At 41.3% G+C, this 18,229-nt stretch overlaps 1 protein-coding gene and 1 long non-coding RNA gene across 2 annotated transcripts; both read left to right on the top strand.

The window, feature by feature from the left end:
• Positions 1 to 66: 66 nt before the first annotated feature.
• On the top strand, positions 67 to 1,215 carry LOC138205683 (uncharacterized). Its single transcript, XR_011178891.1, has 5 exons — positions 67 to 187; positions 714 to 748; positions 892 to 928; positions 1,028 to 1,087; positions 1,194 to 1,215. It is a non-coding gene; the product is annotated as an uncharacterized lncRNA (long non-coding RNA).
• Positions 1,216 to 1,224: 9 nt separating this feature from the next.
• On the top strand, positions 1,225 to 12,418 carry knl1 (kinetochore scaffold 1). The gene is made up of 26 exons (XM_069161823.1): positions 1,225 to 1,276; positions 1,360 to 1,418; positions 1,505 to 1,523; positions 1,656 to 1,696; positions 1,803 to 1,855; positions 2,014 to 2,767; positions 3,209 to 3,258; positions 3,463 to 3,766; positions 4,178 to 4,230; positions 4,505 to 6,727; positions 7,158 to 7,272; positions 7,395 to 7,453; positions 7,534 to 7,632; positions 7,738 to 7,853; positions 8,126 to 8,216; positions 8,410 to 8,526; positions 8,638 to 8,725; positions 8,869 to 8,931; positions 9,026 to 9,065; positions 9,194 to 9,298; positions 9,386 to 9,486; positions 9,858 to 9,926; positions 10,138 to 10,247; positions 10,650 to 10,771; positions 11,159 to 11,284; positions 11,578 to 12,418. The coding sequence occupies exons 2-26, from the start codon at positions 1,403 to 1,405 to the stop codon at positions 11,672 to 11,674; spliced, it is 5,031 nt and encodes a 1,676-aa protein (XP_069017924.1). The 5' UTR covers positions 1,225 to 1,276; positions 1,360 to 1,402; the 3' UTR covers positions 11,675 to 12,418.
• Positions 12,419 to 18,229: the final 5,811 nt, after the last annotated feature.

Raw genomic sequence — 18,229 nt, 5'->3', positions numbered from 1 at the left:
CATGCGCGGAGGCGGTTAAATTCAAAGCTCTGGCGTCGAGGCTCGTTAACGTTAAGCGACGGTGAGGCGCCCTCGTCGGTCCCGGACAAAATTAAGGAAAATGAAAACATTTTGAAGCTCGTTAACAAGTGATTACTCAACGGTACAAGTTGTAAAACGCGGAGAGTTTACTCGCAGCAGATGCAAGGTATGGGCCGTAATGTTCCTTTGTTGTTTTGTTGCCCATTTCTTTTTTATTTATTTATTTATTTATTTTTTTTTATGAATGGCCAACTAACGTTAACGTCTGCGTTAAATGAATAAATGCGCTGTAGTCTCACCGTTGTCGTCTGACAAACATCAGTCTGGATTGTAAAGTACAGAGAGAACAAGGTTTTTCGAGAAAAGTGGTGCAAATGTTGACGGTACGGAGCCGACGTCGTACGTAATTGCTCTGTTTAAGATCAATTATTGCGCAAATACGTCTGTAGATCCCTTTTGAAAGCGTTTGGATCCAAGTCTTTGTCAACCTGTTGTTCTTCCCCCCTATTGTTGCACACACTATGATATTTCTATGGTTGTTATTTTAAAGCTCTGCCTGAAAATGCAGTATGCCGATGAAAGTAATTCAAAGTTTGCATGCATTTCACGTCTCGCTCGTCTTAAGTGTACTCGTATGCCGCAGAAGTTGTGATTTCTGCATACTGCAATATTTTTTTTGTGTGTTTCTACAGAAGAAGATGGAGCCTTTGGACCCCAGCAATAATGTGTGAGTGCAAATTAGGATGCAGAGAGGAAGAGTTTGCCCCTTTTGTGTCTGAACTTCAAAGCGACATACCTGAACAGCGTCATCACAAACAAACATGTTGTGATTTCATATTTACGTTGTTTTTTTTATGCTTTGTTTTACAGCGAAGGCCATGGCTATTCCAACCGACGCATTTCCTCGGTAAGTGTCACACTGTTTTCTTTTCTTTCTTTTTTTTTTTTTTTTTAGATGAAGCCTGAACAAATGAATGACCTGAAGTATATCGCTTACAATTTTCAGATTTTAAAAGTACAACGGAAATCAACTACGTCCCCCGACGAGGAGCAACATGAACATGTGGTAAATGGCATTACTTACCCTAGAAATATACAATTAGATAGTAATGACTTTGTTTAGTGTTATGTAATTTATCATTCATGTTTTTTTTTTTGTTTTTTTTACTAAGGTGGAACCAGTCATATCAGTGGAAAAGAGGACTTCAAGGAGAGTCAGTTTTGCTCCTGCCAATGATGTTCTCCTCTTTTCGAAGTGAGTTACAAAAAATAAAATCATAGTTTTACACGAGGACATTTCACACTAATCAGTACTTTTTTTTTTTCTTTTTTTTATAGGGATGTCAAAAATGCCTCCCCTGCTCGCAGTGCTTTACAAGAGATGATAATAGCAGCAAGTATGTAATACTTGTAATATGTATAAAATGTCCTTTTAAAAAAATGTTAAGCATACTTTTAATCTTTCTTTTGTGCTTTTTCGCAGCAGCAGCCACACAAAATAGGTACGGTGGCACAAATCTTGCTCCCTCTGTTAATTCAGCTGCATTTCCGCTTACTCAGATGTACAGTCTTACCAAACCTGTCAAATTCATCCATCTTAACACTCACTTTCTTTTTCTTTTGTTTAACGTTAGGGGCCAGATAGCGGTCACTGAAGATGGAGGTCAAATCATGGGTAGGGATATTTTGTATTTCCTTACGTCCTACAGATATCAGCAAATGCTCGCATCACCTGTTGTAGTGGAGGATTGCTATTACTAAATTTATGTCTCCAAATGTAGGTATGGAAAACCTTCTGAATGCGCCTCTACATGCTTCTCAACAAAGGGAAGAGGTGAGTTCGAAGTCTCTTTCACAGCCACAAAATGGTCAAACTGATGTTATAATTATGATGCAATATATTATCGTTGTGCTTTACAATCCTCGTTTTGTGTGTGTGTGTAAAACTTGATATTTAGTGACCTTTGACCTAAAGATATTTGACTTTACTAGGTCAACTTTGACACCGGAAGTGACTTTGGCGAGAAAACCGTGATGTTTTCTACAGATGATCCATTCATGGACATGACCCACTCTCACACCGTAAACATTGCCGGTCAAGCAGAATTATTTGGAGATGTGTCCCTTCAACGACGTGACATTTTCCCGACCGGCGGAGAGCAAAGAGTGATGTTCGCTGTGGACAACGGCTCCACTGGCATGACCCCAAGTCACCCTGGAAACATTGCGAGTGGCTCAGGAACACTGTCCACGAGCAGAAACGTGGATTCAAGAGTAGAGAAGAGAAACGTACCCGCGTCGGTGCCTTGTTTGGATCCTGGATTTGCAAACTTCCTCGCGAGCCTCTCTAAACCAACTAACGGCGTCGCCAGAATGACTCCTCCCGCTGGACCGTCCGCCGAAGAAACAAACAGCGCCCAGGCCAAGGTTACGAAACAAAGAGTCGCCGTGGATAAAGAAAATCTCGCCCCAACTTTTGCTTCCGCCTTGATGGAGAAGTCGCTAACTAACACCAAGACGGTGGGAGAAACGTACTACGGAAGCGCTCTCTGGCCTGACGATGCGAGGATGGATGTGACCGAAGCCCAAACGGGCGTCGTTCCGGGAGGCGACGACGATCCTTTTCAGTGTCTTTTCCCCACTCGAGACATGTACGCCCACTCTGGCGGTAAAGTGTCCCAGAGGACGAAGAGCAAACGGCAGCACAGCGGTGAAACCTCGCGAGGAGCCGACCCGGGTAAAAAAGGTAGGACGATATCTAATGTTGTGATTGTTTCGACGTGTCTTTCTTTAACTTTAACGGGGCTTTCACACACCGAGAGCAGAATACTAGTGATGAGAAGTACGTTGTATGATGTCCTTTATGTGATTTTAGGAGGAGCTTTTTCAAGGCCGAGAACGTAACATGATATCTCGGTTATCTTAGCTCTCGCTTGGAGACAACAAGTTTTGAACTGAACGCCAGCATTATAGATCAGGTGTGAACTTCATACACACAGGAAGTACAGCTCTGCATAACTCGGCCTCTACTGCTTTAGTTTTGACTATTTTCTTTCAAGTCGGTCTCTTGTGAGTCCCACAGATTTATACAATATTAGAGTGCGTTTTCCTTTTGCTGCAACAATTGCACCGTTGATTGAATTACAGTTCTAATGGTATCTAATTACGTTTCATTTTCCAAAATTAGAGAAGAGCTCCTTCACCGTGCCTCCTCTATGTGCTTCTCAAAGACAAAAGGTGAGTTTCAGATTTATTTTTACATTACAAAATAAATGCACAATTGTATATTATATTTTGAAACTTTGTCACTTTTGTTATATAGGAGTTGCTGTTGTTGTTAACATGCATCAGTATAATCTTCAAAATGTTGTGTTTTAATGCTCAATAATTATTATGCAACATTTTTAGTGAGTATGTGGTGACTGTCTTTTTGTTCTTCAGCTCAGCTCTGACGCTAACGATGAACGCAGAGAGAAAACGGTAATGTTCACTGCAGGCGACAAGTTCATGGACATGACTCGGAGTCACACCATGAATATTGCCGTTGGTCCATTTACTGCTGCTCAAATGTCAGGAGGTGATTTCGAATCAGGATTTAAGAACTTTCTTGCAAGTCTCTCCAATCCGAGTGACCCCATTTGGAATCCTGAGGTTCCCAGATTGATGCCGACCGCTGCACCGACCTCTCCAGACATTACTTCAGGACTGCAGAGCAGCGAAGCACTCGGCTCATCTAAGCATAAAGGTATGGAAACCCCAAACCCTGCAGTTCATTTATTTTCGAAGTAACTGAAGATCGTAAGAGTAAAAACAATTTAGACCTTGGGACGATGATGGAAATAAAAAAAAATGCAATCCATAAGGAATAATTTGCAGATTGTCTGTGTTGATAATTATTTTTGGCTCTAAAATGTATTGTAAAAAATGACTGTTACAGTTTCCTAAAGCTCACGTTGAAATCATCAGATGTCTTGTTTTGTCCAGCCATCAATTAGATCCGAAGCTTACTAACATCCAAGTAACAAAACCACTGAATCTTCATATTTGAGAAGTTAATAAAATATTGTCGAAGCTCTTCATTTTCAGATTGGGGGGGAGGGGGAACTATGTCTGATTGGTTTTGCTAATTTGTTTTTTATGTGATGTCCATGTTAAGGTTTGGAAACTTCATTGAAACCATCTTTAAAGATGAAGGTGTGGAGACATCAGGTGAGATCAAATATTCACCGACTTGAATTTTCACGAAGGTCTTTTTTTTTCTCCTGATGAATTAAATTGCGGCTTACTTTTACCGAATAACGCGTTTCCAAAAAGTTGAAGCTGTATATATTGTCTGTACTGTTTATACTTTTCTCTGTGAAATCTTTCTCCCTGAAATTGTAAAATATTTTGATTTTGGTATTTACAATTTTTGATGTGAAGATTGGTGTTTTCTATGGCCGTACACTAACTGATTTTTTTGTTTGTTTGTTTGTTTCCACAGGACAAACTTTACAGTGAGGATGACTACAGAGAGAAAACGGTGAGGTTTTCTGCAGATGATGCCCGTATGAGTATGACAAGAAGTCTCACCGTGAACATTGCCACCGAGTTACAACCGCAGTCGCGTCCAAATGTGGACTTAGTGCCAGCTCAAGGCGACAAAACGGTGAGGTTCACTGCAAATGACGCGGCTATGGATATGACACAAAGTCACACTGTAAACATTGCCACCGATTTACAACCGCAGTCCGCCCAAAATGTGGACTTCATGCCTGCTAACGAAGACAAAACGGTGAGGTTCACTGCAAATGACGCGGCTATGGATATGACACAAAGTCACAAGGTAAACATTGCCACCGATTTACAACCGCAGTCCGCCCAAAATGTGGACTTGGTGCCAGCTCCAGCCGACAAAACGGTGAGGTTCACTGCAAATGACGCGGCTATGGATATGGCACAAAGTCACAAGGTAAACATTGCCACCGATTTACAACCGCAGTCTGCCCAAAATGTGGACTTGGTGCCAGCTCCAGCCGACAAAACGGTGAGGTTCACTGCAAATGACGCGGCTATGGATATGACACAAAGTCACAAGGTAAACATTGCCACCGATTTACAACCGCAGTCCGCCCAAAATGTGGACTTCGTGCCTGCTAACGAAGACAAAACGGTAAGGTTCACTGCAAATGACGCGGCTATGGATATGACACAAAGTCACAAGGTAAACATTGCCACCGATTTCGAACCAAAGTCGCATCCAAATGTGGACTTCCTACCAACTTGCGGAGAGAAAACGGTGAGGTTCACCGCAGAGGATATGGCCATGGATATGACCCAGTGCCTCACTGTAAATATTGACAGTAACTCGGCATCAAACTCCGTTTCACTGCACCAAAACGTTCTACCCGTCGGGAAAACCACGCATTTTCCTTTTGCTGCAAAGAAGAGGGAAAGTGAAACCTTTGGTCGGAGCAGAAACAGATCCTTATCAGCACGTGGTTTAGATCCCGGGTATAATAACTACCTGTCAATGACGAGTGGCCCCAAGGATAATCTTAAAGCAGAAGCTACGTCTATACCATTCCTTCGGGAAAATCCTGACATCAATGGCCTTCTGCCGCAGCTTGAAACGCAGAAACCTGACATGAAAACTGGAGATGAAGCCGGAGGTTCGCTTTCAGCTGTCCTGGAGAAGTCGGTAAGTAAAACCGAGACGGACTCGCCAGAAATCACCGTCAGCATGGATATGACTGAAGCTCAGACAGGCTACATTTTGGGACCGACATGCACGGATGAGCCGCTTCAATGTCTTTCTTCAACACAAGCCCCCGATTCTGAACATGTGAAGAACGTGGAGGCGAGCGATGACGCCGTTGGGACGTCCAACCCCGATGATGCGGAAATAACAAAGCTACCTGACTCTCTTGACTCAAGTGAAACGGAGACCAAGAAAGAACCTGAACCGAGAACTTCAACTTCCCCCTCATCACAGAAGACGGGAAGCTCGCCCAGCGCCGGCGACCAAGATGTGGATACGCTGCGTTCGCGGAAATCTAGGCGACAGAGTTTAGCCGATATCCAGTCAAAAGTGAGACGTTTAAGCGCGATGATAAACATGGCTCCTGATGCCGTTGCCACGGACGCCTGCACCGCACCTCTGCCTCAGACGGACCACGACCCGAACGCAAACTCTCAAGAGAAAAACGTATCCCCGCCCGTCGAGGAGCCAGAACTCGAAATGGGTTTGGTGAACACAGAAGACGACACCGGAGCGGAACGACCCCCCGCTACGGCCACCGCGACTCCTTTCAGCCTGAACACCAAACATCTCATGTCCAGATTCTCAATGGGGGGCTTGAAGGCCAAACTCCCCCAAAGAAGCAAACCTGACGATTCGAAGAAGGCAAAATCTGCAGAAAACACAGGGGCGGTCAATGTTGACATTCAGCTGAGCAACTTTGACAATGACGTGAGCAATATTTATGATGAGGAGCTGGATAGCTACGAAGACGTGTCCCAAACGCTGGACATCGGGAGTCCTCCGAAAATCCCTGAAAAAGAGGATCTTTCCCAACAGTTCAACATGGAGGAGCTTTTGGAGGAAGATGTGTTTGAAGAGGACTTTATGAGCGCTGTCCAGGGACAGAAAAGACCTTTCCCAGAAGATGAAAATAATATGGAGGATGAGAAGAGAATGCAAGCACCCACTGAGATTGTTGAAATGGTAAGTCAAGTTTAATTACGCTATGAGTGGATGAAGGTGGAGTTCTGTAAATTCTCAAATATTCACAGAGGTTTTTGTTTATCGTATTTACTTTTTAGTACAAATCCAGGTTAAAGAGTATAATCTTTACATTTTGTTTATTAGCATAAAATCACATTTGAAGCAAGAAGCCTTCTGTTCTGTGAAATCCTCCAGGTTTAATTCCTGGTTAATGGAAACTTCTTTGCAATACGAGAAAACCAGCATTTTATGTGGTTTTTGCAACTACATTTGTGAATGAAAACGGCAGCAGGCTATACAGTATGACTTTTAAATTTGATAATTTAGTCTATATTATATTACAATTTCTTTTGTGTAGATTTAAATGGATTCCGTTTTGTGTTTTTCTCCTTTTTATTTTTTATCTTACCCTTCTCCCGCGGCGTTACAGTCAAATGTTGGAGAATGTGAAAGTAACATTGCAGCTCGTACGACCACGCAGACCATCGATTCCTCCAGCGGCGGTCACACAGCCAGCATCAGATGTGAAACTACATTTGAGTCAAGTGAGTCCTTAAAGTTTCCAATGCAAGGGGAATCATTAAGATCCTTAGTGGCCTATGCTTTATGTTCGCTGACATCATTTTTGCTTCTTTTTACCTTTTGATGTTTTTTTTTTTTTTTTCAGCTTTTAAACAAAGCATGTTCGAGTCCCAGCTTGATGACTATGCCAGTGAAGGACAGAAGGTATGTTGTCTTTAGATATATTTCAAAATGATCATTTCTCTGGTTCTGATATTTAACTTCCTTCAATGTTTTGATTACAGAAACTGGAGGATGGCAGCATCACAGTTTCCGAGTTCTTCAAACTCTTCAACATAGACTTTGTCATCCATAATCCTCGACAAAGTGTCCTTCCTGGAGGAGTAGGTTCAGCTTCATATATATTAACTTTTTTTAATTTTTTTATTTTTTATAGATGGATGTAGATATAAATATTCTGTTGTGATGTTTTCTTTTTCTTTTCGCAGCTTTTATCAGACCCAGATCTCACGCCAATGGATTTACTGAAAGCCAAACATATCAACCGTCCTAAACAGATGGTCTACGAGACAAATGTCACAGACCTCACAGAGAAGGTGACAAGGTCAGTACGGTTCGGGTTGCATAACATATTCATGATTAACTAATCTAAAACTACACATTCAATATTTATCTGAGAGGGTTTTATGTCATTTGTTGGATGGCGTGGCCTCTTTACGCCTGTCTGCTCTTTTGAAACTCAGTAGTTACAGTATTAAAGTGGAAGTGGCATACATACACTCTTTTAAGAAGTTCAAAATAGCTGTTGTCTGGTAACAGTTAAATATTTTATTAATATATATTAGGTTTGAAACTCAAAAACAAGTCTTTTTCCAGGTTGAAGGTTCGGATGCAGGATCTAGACAAACCTCTGAAGACAGTTAATAGACCGTTGTGGGAAGAGATGAAGCATTCTACAGAGAGAGAGGTACGAAAGGATGTGAACTTTAAAAGTGCAAAAATCTCTTTTACGAACTTCCCCGCAAGAAACTATCTGCAGTATAATTGTCACATTTTGAAACAATATGTGCCCTTTGCGGTGTGTGCTTAATAGAAATGGTAATGAATGTGCTATGTGATCTCAATCTTAACCCTTTTTCTGCATTTGCTCGAATCAACAGCTCAAATCTTTCGGCGCAAAACTCAAGGAGAGAAGTAACTTCTTCAGAAAAACAAGCAAAGTTCAGTCCCATGAAATGAAGGAGATCCTGTATACAAATCTTATTCAGGCTAGTCTGGTAAGAACCTTCATACAAAAATACTAAACCGGGACATTAGAGATGGTTTTAAGTGAGAAATGTAATTAATTTTTTTATTTTTTTTTTTTTTATTATTATTATTCGTAAAAGGAGGAGCAGCTGAAAGTGAGAGGAACAATTGGGGAAGCAGACGAGATGCTAAAAAGTCTGGATGACCACATTCATGAATTAGAAACGGGTATGGCTACAGTGGGGACTTTGTAATATTTGTTTGTAATAGCAACAATCGTGTGCATTGCCTATAAATGAACTTAATAATTCAGACAGCATGAAGGTGGATGTTGCTGCTGCAGCCTGATCCGTTTTTTTCTCTTCATTTAGAAATTTCTGCAGTCGAGGAAAAAGGCTTCGAAAACAAACCAAGTCTGAAATCAATGCAGAGAGGTAAAACCACTGGATTATTTTTGGTTTGTTTACATTCATGTGCTCAAAATGAAAATGTCATTGTGAGTTTTTTTTTTGTTTTTTTTAATTGAAGAAATCATGAAAATCAACAAGACTTTGGCTGATGATGAGAGGTGAGTTGAGGCATCCTTACACGGAAAGTTTGACAGAAATGTAGACTCTAAGCAGCACGTTAAATTATGATAACTATATCAAGTTTTCTTTTTGCTTGTTTTTTGTTTTTTGTTTGTTCCCGCGAAAGACAAATGTGTGAACTGGAGATGCAGAGGAATCAGACTTCCAGTAAACTTTGTTGCCTGAGAGAGGAGGCGAGGACCCTGGAGGAACACATCGCCACGCTGCATCTGTCAGTTTCAGACTTTTTACACCTTCACGACGATTTTGCATACAAAGATAACGAAGTAAAATCTATTTTGTATATTCTTTACTTCAGGGTGAATGAATGGAAGTTCAAGGAGGCAAAGGACAACTGCAAAATCTACACTTTTCTCTACAACACCTTGTATCTCGAGTTGGTGTATGAAAAGTCCGATGGTAAGATTTTCTTCATGTTATCTCATACAAGCAATTACTAGAGAGCGGCTCTAATTTAAATTTGTAGTAGACGTTGTTCACGGCAATAATATTGTTTCTCTGATAGCATTTCCTTTTTAAATTAAGATGTGCATCCACATGCAAATCAAAGCAAAACATCATTGCTCTCTAAACGCTTAAAATTTTGGCTCTTTCAGCCACATCTCAGTCGCTAATGTCCATTCCTGCCCGTCGGTCATTTATATTTGTCTCTATCAAAACCTTTAACGATATTTCAAATAATATATTAGGTACCCTGGGTGAAGAGTTTTTCCGCACAGTTCTCGTCCTTTGTTCATTTCTAATATCTATCCATGTTTCTGTTTTTGTAGATGATGATGACGATGACCGTCAGCGTGAGCGGAAAATATCTCGCATCGCTTTCAGATTTGACTTTGATGGTGAGAAAACAAAATACGAGACGTCACGAGTCATCATTCGTGCTGTTTCTGTGCGTTCAAATCGTCGTCTACTTTCATACCTGCCGCGAGAAATTTACATTTCCCAAATCTTTGTGTGGATGTGCTGTCCGCTGGAACTTTTATTATGAGCAAAGCGATTTGTCGCGGGTCATTTGTGAAAACAAACGTGTACATTTTGCTGTCTACCCAGAGACGAAGTCGCAGGGCTACGCCCGCCTGGTTCACAAACTGGTCTCCCAGTACATTGAGGGAGAATCTGCGTGGGTGGAGAAATACTCAATGAGCAGACATATTCCCAAGGTGGGTGTGAATGAAGATACGTTTGGTTGATTTCGAGAGGTGAGCATGTGAAAGTTGTTCTTAGACTTTCTGTTCAAATGCGGTCATATCTTCTTCACGGTCAGATCTTGTCCCCCTCTAAATGCAGAGACTCATGCACGCATTTAGAGAGGGAGAGTGTAACCCAGATTCTTTTTTTTATTTTTTTATTTTTTTGTAGTTACAATTTACAAATGTCCCTTAAACGCCTTATATGCAGATGATTGGTAAACATTACAAGGTTCCACGTTCCCGAAACGCTTCACAAGCAGGCTATCGGTAGATGCTAGCCGGGCAGCTGCAGGCGGAACCGCCTCCGGTCCCCGGTTCCTGCAGCGCACGAGGGGTTTCCACTCAATTATTCTGTCTGCCGTTGCGGTTCAGCTGTTCCACGACGTCAGCCTGGTGGTGGGTCGCTGTCGCCTGCTGGGAGAGGAGGTGCGTCGGCTGAAGATGTGGGGGAGTATCCCGCTCAGTATCCTCGACATCGACTGCGATGATACTCGGTAAGAACTCGCCTCCGCGGGGAGATAAGATGACGTTCCCACACTAGATCAAATAATCGCGCACGTCGGTTCAAAGTACCAATCTACCGCGGCCCGCTTCTCACTTCAGTAGTGATGGTGTTGAATCTTCGGGGTTCTCAGTCCGAAGCAGATCACTTAACTTCAAATGCGGTCGCGAAACTCCACTATAATTGTCATTTCGTCCTTTTCAAGCAACAGTAATTTCGTCTTAATTAATACCATTTATCCAAAATCACATCGAGGACGGCTCAGTCTTAAATTGACACATTTTTCGTTGTCCGTTTTTTTGGGGTTTTTTTTTTTTTGGAAACTAGAAAAAGTTGACATTCAAAAACAAAATTCTGATATCCTGTTTTCTTCTTCCAGAGTGTGCATCATGTTCAGCAGTCTCAAGAAAATTACCAAGTTTGAGGTCATGTTTGCCGTCAATTTGATCAACAACTGCCTCGTCTTCCGCGTACAGAGCTTCATGAACATAGTCGGGCGCACCAAGTAAGTAGGACTCGAATGGGAATCAACAAATTCAGGTTCTTTGAATAAAGTAAACTCGTACTTTGTTGGCATTCGGGTGGAAAGAAAGGCTCAATGTTAAAGGTCCCGTATTCTACATATTCAGATGTCTGTTTCGGAAAAGTGTAAAATATGTCACTTTTAAAGCGATATGCGGTGCAACCAAATTAATATTATAAATAATAAGGTTAGAGCTGATTTGTATAACTTATTTAAAGGCCAGAAAGAACCAAAAAAAGGAATTATAATTGTTAATATTTTCATGTTGTTTCCAGGGTGCAACCGATTAAAGAGATCGTGTCGTCGTTCCCTCCCGGCAAGAATCGCTTAACGAAGATTGTTAAAAAGATTCACGAGACTTTCCTCTGCTGAGATCAGAAATACTTCCTGTGCAACTGCACCTGTGAAATGTTAGCTCTGTGCAAAAACTCTTAATTGCATTTTGTTTCAAATACTTTTGTGTTCCAATATTGTCGGAAGAAATGTTAAAATGGATAAAAAAAAAAATGCTTCAAATCAGATGAGTTTAAAACTACATTTCATGTCTTTGTCTTTCAGAGATTTGACCAAAAAGTCCCCAATACTTGTAAATACTTTTTTTTTTTTTCTCAACTAAAATGCTCTAAAAATGAAATGGGAAGAATTGTTGGATGTTGGTAGAATGAAACACTTTTCGCCCACCTGGAAAAAAAACGGCCAAATTCTAGATTACCATGTAAAATTTTAAACTGTAAAATTGTGTTTTTTTGCAGTGTTCAGTCAGGAAATTATAATCAATATTCCCAATGATGAAATCTACTTTGTTTGGCCAAATTTGGTGGGTTTTTTTTGTTGTTTTTTTTGTCCCGTCCCCCCCCCCCCCCCCACTTCTGCATGCTATCACTGTTTTCTGCATATTGTTCCCTGGAACAATCATTTTCTTACTGCCTTCACTTAGTTGACCGCATCACCGATTTATGGTTTTGTTTATTTACATTCTTCAGTGGGTTTGTTCTCCGTAAAGACAAGTTCTGTTCATCGCTCCCCATCCAGCGGTGACCAAGAACCTATCAAGTCGTACGGCGACAAAAATGGAAAGGGTGTGATCTATAGTTTCTACAATATTAAAATCAAACTAAAAACACAGGATTTTTGTGTATTTCATATTTCTCTCTCTCTATCTTTTATTTTTAAAAAAAAAATTTTTTACACATCCCCTTTAAGGAATGAGCTGCAAATTAGACATTTCAAATCCATTTTTCAGAGCCAAATGCTGCACCTCCTGCCCTGTGGTTGGGCTTCAGAGGGCGCTGTGGGCCTGCAGAGCATCACGTTTTCCAATATCTATAACCTCTCCTGAATTAAACATCTATCCCTGTGAAGTTTTTTCCAGGTGAATTCCAAATGTTTTACCTTTTTTAAATGGGGAAAAAAAACCTAAACAGCCTTCAGGATGAAACGGTTGAACCCATTCTCCCCTCAGTGGTTTGTTTAAAAGTACTGAGTTTACAAGGACATGAAAAGAAAACGGTAAATTATAGATCATAAATATGTTTAAATTCTGCTCAAGCCAGCCTTAACCGTTTACATTTATTTCAACCAGAAATATCCATCTAGTAAATTTTGCTGCTTTAAATTCATCAAACAAATATAAAACTACTCAGAAAAAAATGACAAAAATTAGAGCAAATGAATTGATACCCGATGCATTTGAAGACGCCGTTAATTCCTCTCGGTAACGAGTAAAGGATCAAACAAACCTCAGCGTTATTTGTCTCCAAGACGGTGGAAGACGTGGACGTCGGTGCGATCGAAACAGCCGAGACATGACTGACGTGGACAGTGTCCAGAGTTCATCTGAAAGGTCAAACGGCCAGAGACGAGCCTCCGAGAGAACGGAGGTGGAGGTGGGGGGGGGGGACAGCGACTGTCAGCCGTCCATGCCAAGGGTCAGAGTGGACTTTCCAAACCGTCACCCTCGAGTGAGCCGTCAGGGGAGACGAGGTCCCCCCCCCTCCCTCTCTCTCTCCCTCCCCACAAGAAACAACGGCTGCTGTCAAAGCAGATAGAGGACGGCAGCATTTGGGTCTCCTGACCTCCTGAGGGTCAACGCCATTTCGTTTCAATCGATCCGCTGACGGATTTTTCATTGAATTGCGAAAGTGATTTATTCATTCGATTTTCATACAACGATGCAAATAGAAGTTAGTTTGCTTTTTTTTAATTATTATTATTAACCACGGTTTTGTAAAATCAAAAAGATTGTTGCATTTTCTGTTTCACTGAATTTCTGTGGGGTTGGTTTTTTTTTTTTTGCAAATAACTTGGTGGAAAGGTCTTTGCTCTTCTTTCCCAGTGTTCTAAATACTCACATTTGTCGGGAGTGAAAAAGTGCAATTTCATCAAGTAGTAAAAACGAATTCCAGGAACCGGCAGAGCGACGTTGTCTCTGCTGGTTGAAGTGGAAATTATCTCCACCTGCTGTCACTGGAAAATCTGCGTTGCCCCAACAGAAAATACTGGAAGTAAATGTCAGATTAGCATTTGGACAAATTGAATTGAAATGCATGAAATCAAAGGTTTGATTCGGAGTTGGCCAACTTCTTGAAGAGCCACAAATGAGTCCGATGGAGGTCTGTGAGCTAAAATGTAATATATTTTACACCTAGTTTACAGGGGAAAAAAAAAAAAAAAGTGTCTGAGCCCCAATCTGGGCGTCTGCGGTTTAATTGGTAAACGACACTGTGCATCTTGGATTGAACGGGTGGATCCAAACTCATTAAAACACCAACAAACAGAAGCAAAAAAAAACCAGTCAGTCAAAAGTCAAAGAAATGCACTCTCATGCACTATAGGATAGTTTCATATGATCATATACGGCTTCAAAATATAAAAGATATTTTTTTGCTTGAGGCAAAGTACATCATCATAAGAGATGTGATGAAACACGTTTTCTTTCTGAGACAAATGTACGGTTTTATTGTGATTTAGATAAAATTAGGTGTCGACATTGTCACCGCACCCGAGGCCTAATTCTGTAAAGTGGAACATTTGGCCTCGAGCGACCTGTTTCAAATCTGTTTATCCTCAGATGCGGGAGCAGTATTTCACCTTCGTAACCTCATCAGGGTCCTCAGCTGACATCACAGGGAAGCAAGGTGTGAGGAAATACAATTGGTTTTGGATGATGGAAAACTGCATTGTGATTTCATTTGTGTTGAGGCCAGACGCACTGGAGCTTTACATGTAATCCAGAAAGAAAGAAATACAAATAAACAGCATATATTCACTTTATTCTACTGTGGAGGACTATTTTTTTTTAATTTCTCTTTACAGGAAAATAAATCATTTTAATAGTCCTATGCTATCATTTTCAGTGAGTTTCAATTGGTGGCAACTTTCAATATATTTTTCTCTTAACATCAAAGTTGAATCTGTATTTTCAGCTGCAGATACTCGTGGTCACCTGAGGACATTTAAACAACTGTCCAGTGAATTGCTTTGAAATTCAGATATTAAGCTCCAATATGTCCGACCTTCCCCCTAAAAAGAGTGTGATCAGCAAAAAACAAGCAAACATGGATGTCTGACATCGGCCACGTTCAATTGTTAAAGGTTAGTATATGCTGAATTGTAATAAATAGTATTTCCCATTATTACTTGCCACATGATGGCGATGCAGAATTAGCTTTTAGCTCAAACTACCACTGTGACAAAGTACTCACTCACAGAGCCGCTAGCAGAACTGCAATTGTCCAATTAATTTTTAATTGAGCTCTTTAAGTAACTGCAGCATTATACACTCTTAAGTTTAAATATTTTTAGCGCTAAATACTGATCTTGATACACTGCACCAGTGTAATTCTGCTTCATATACAGTAGTAGTATACGTGGCGTGGGGTCTCTCAGGGCTCAGTTCTGGGACCAGTCTGAATCGCATCGCCTCGCTTGATTTCCGCCAGTTTTTACTGGTTTGATTAGTTTTCAACTCTGTAAAAACCCCGATGGATAAATAAATAAATAAATAACTGCACAAAACATTTGGCAAAAGAAATGAAGCATAAATATGCAGGAGCTCATCAGCATTTCATTTACAGAAGCTGTTTTATAGGTCAAGTTCACCAGAGAGCTCATTTGCAGTAAACCAGCGACTGTATCTGTAAACACTTGTCTGCCAACACCTCCAGTCTGCAGTGATTCACCTCGGATGTCCTCCACTTCCTCCGACCTCGGTGGCCGTGTTTGTCCGCGGAACAACTCGGCCACGTCTTGTGATGATTCTCGTAACGGCGCTGCTGGAGTCCAGCTGCGGCAGCTTCAGATAACGCTGCTGGAGAAAGATAAAGACCGAACCGTCGAAACAAAGTGTGGGACTTTACAGCAGGTCCAGAGGGAAGGTCTGCGCTAACACAATGGATTTATTCTGAAGGCGTTGCAGCTACAAGTTCATTATGCTGTCAACAAGAACGGTCCAGGGGGTAAAAATGAAACGTATAGCCACTGCTGCAGGGAGAACCCCTCGTGGATCATGCTCGCTGCTGTTAACACGAGACATTACATAGCAGAGAAAAATATCCCATTTTCAGTTGATTGTGATCTTACTGGAGTTTTACTGTTTATTTTTTGGAATCAAAATAAATAAATTACACGTACCTGCGAACCGACGAGCTGATACATGTCGATGCAAAAGGCCAAAATGCAACGTTGTTCCTGGAAACAACGTTATTGTAATATGTAACATCCATGTGTGCAAATAATCTCACGAAGGCCCGTTTTTCTACAATTGCTAATGATTCAAAGATAAATATGAACATTTTCTGAATATGCACTTTTATACAAAAATGACTTCTTTTTTTAAGACATTTCGGGTCTTAATTTGAAACTTACCCTCCGATTCACGCTTATTCAACCAGATAACCAGCTAGTCTTCATTTTCTTTATATCCGGGTCAGATACGCTGGTCCGAGTATGGACCTTCAAATCTTTTAGAGAAAATTTACAAAGACTACTATGTCGTTTGAAAACATATTTAGTCCAATATGTAGGTTTTTATCCTCATCTTGCACATTCGTTTTTCCTCGATGTTTGTGTGCATGTGTTTGATACTACCTGTGCAAAATAAACTGCGTGTTAGATTCTTGCAGGGAATCTTTCTTGTATTTAATAACATATTTTCCCCCCATTTTTTTAATTTCCTGTCTTGATTTGAAGCAAAAGAGAGGTGTTTTTTAAAAAAATAAATTGTTATTGTTTAAACCATCAGTTTTATAGGAATCTAATGTCTCCTTGGGAATTTCCAAAAGCATTTTCCACATAAATAACCAAGATGAAATGGAGGTCTAACTATGTTAGACTATAGCACACAGATGTACTGAGAGTAGGGCAGCGACTACGATACCACAAAACCCCCCGCCCCCCTCAAACACACACACATACATTGATTTCACTCCATTGTTCACGCCAGAAATACCCTTTAAGATGAGTGACGACATGCGACACATCCAACACGTTTAAAGAAGACAATGCGCAGTTAAGATCACTGATTGCATGCAAACATTTTTCATCAATAAGTGAAATATTGCCGCTGCGAACAATGTGCACGACTTCTGCAGGAAGTAAATGCTGCTGTGATGACGGCCTCCACGTTAAAACGCGAGTTTGTCTTTGTGTGTCTGAGACAGAAGCGTGGGGAGTCTTTACACTGTCGACTTGCAATGTCAGCGTTTTTGTCACCGCATGCTCTTATGTCCATCAGTCCCCCCCCCCCCCTCACCCCCTCCCCTCATACACAGACACACACTCACACACCCCACTCACAGGCGTCCTGCACTACAGTGGGCCTTCTGTATAGCTGAGGTTATATTGTTAGGGGGCATTAGAGGCCGTCTTAATTGGTCCTTCCAGGCAGGTAATTAGCTCTGATGGCATGTGCTCCCATGGTAATGCGAATGACGGGGACACAGCCACGTCCTGCCCCTCACCCCAATCACCGACACACAAATAAAGACGACGTGACCCACCGAGTTGCCACATTCTCTGGTCATTCTCGGAAAAAGACAATAGGTCTGCCTTGTTAAAATAGGCTCCCTCTCAGCAGGGGGACAGAAGGGCCGCAGCAGCTGTCCCACACTATCAAGCTTCAGTGGTTCGAGCAGCCGCGGAAAGCATCCCGTCCAGAGGTTTGTTTTTTTTTTTTATTTTTTTTTTTTACTTCTCTGAGGGCACATTACATCTCATTAGCAGTGAAATACTAGAAAAGTATTATTTTTCCTTAAATCTGTGTTCTGCTGTGGAGACCGAAGCTTACAAAGCTTGTTTTCCAAATTACGATGCTATAAAATACATCTGATTAAAAGACACGCTCAGCAAAAGTCAGTTAAATGAATGAAAACCCCATGTGGACTTTAATCTTCCAATAGAATAAACAACAAAGGTAGAAATGTGTCGCTGCGCAAAGATTTCCATACGCAGCAGTACTAGTGAGACTCAGTTTAGGACGCTGACTGCATCATTTACCGACGCAAGATGAATCCAAGTTTGCAGCTAGCTCAGTTAGATCGCCGTCCTGCAGTGCAGTATCAAGGTAAAGCGTGCAGTACATCTGTGAGTCCACTAGAGGGCAGCATGTCGTTGTGAAGGCGCATGTGACAGGTCATGTCATGGAAGTCGTGAGGGATTTCATGCGATGGAGGTCATTTGACAAAGTACAAAAGCTGGGTAGTCCGCGGAGGCTAGAGTTCAAGTGTGGAAGAATAACACCGGTATCACGCCAAAAGCGTGAAATAGACACGCCCGTCCACTACAGCGAGGCGCAAGATAGCTGCTCGTGGCACTGTCTTAAGGGTGACGGTTACACGTTTTCTTGTAGCGGACAAAAATAAAACCTACTGCAAGCCATGTGATTAACAGTAAAATGAAACTTTTAGCAAAAACACTTGGTTGGGGTTT

The sequence above is a fragment of the Embiotoca jacksoni genome, unplaced genomic scaffold (assembly GCF_022577435.1).
Source record: "Embiotoca jacksoni isolate LCO1_2020_lvr unplaced genomic scaffold, fEmbJac1.0.p SCAF_29, whole genome shotgun sequence".
In the NCBI taxonomy this organism is placed as follows: Eukaryota; Metazoa; Chordata; class Actinopteri; family Embiotocidae; genus Embiotoca; species Embiotoca jacksoni.
Note: the sequence above shows the minus strand (reverse complement) of the source record. Positions and strands in the feature narration are given on the sequence as shown.

Bases quoted from the DNA above. Each gene is read 5' to 3' on its own strand.
- knl1 (XM_069161823.1), top strand. The intron at 7,454-7,533 runs GTATGTTGTCTT...TTTTGATTACAG, and splicing joins ATGCCAGTGAAGGACAGAAG to AAACTGGAGGATGGCAGCAT. The intron at 7,633-7,737 runs GTAGGTTCAGCT...TTCTTTTCGCAG, and splicing joins AAAGTGTCCTTCCTGGAGGA to CTTTTATCAGACCCAGATCT.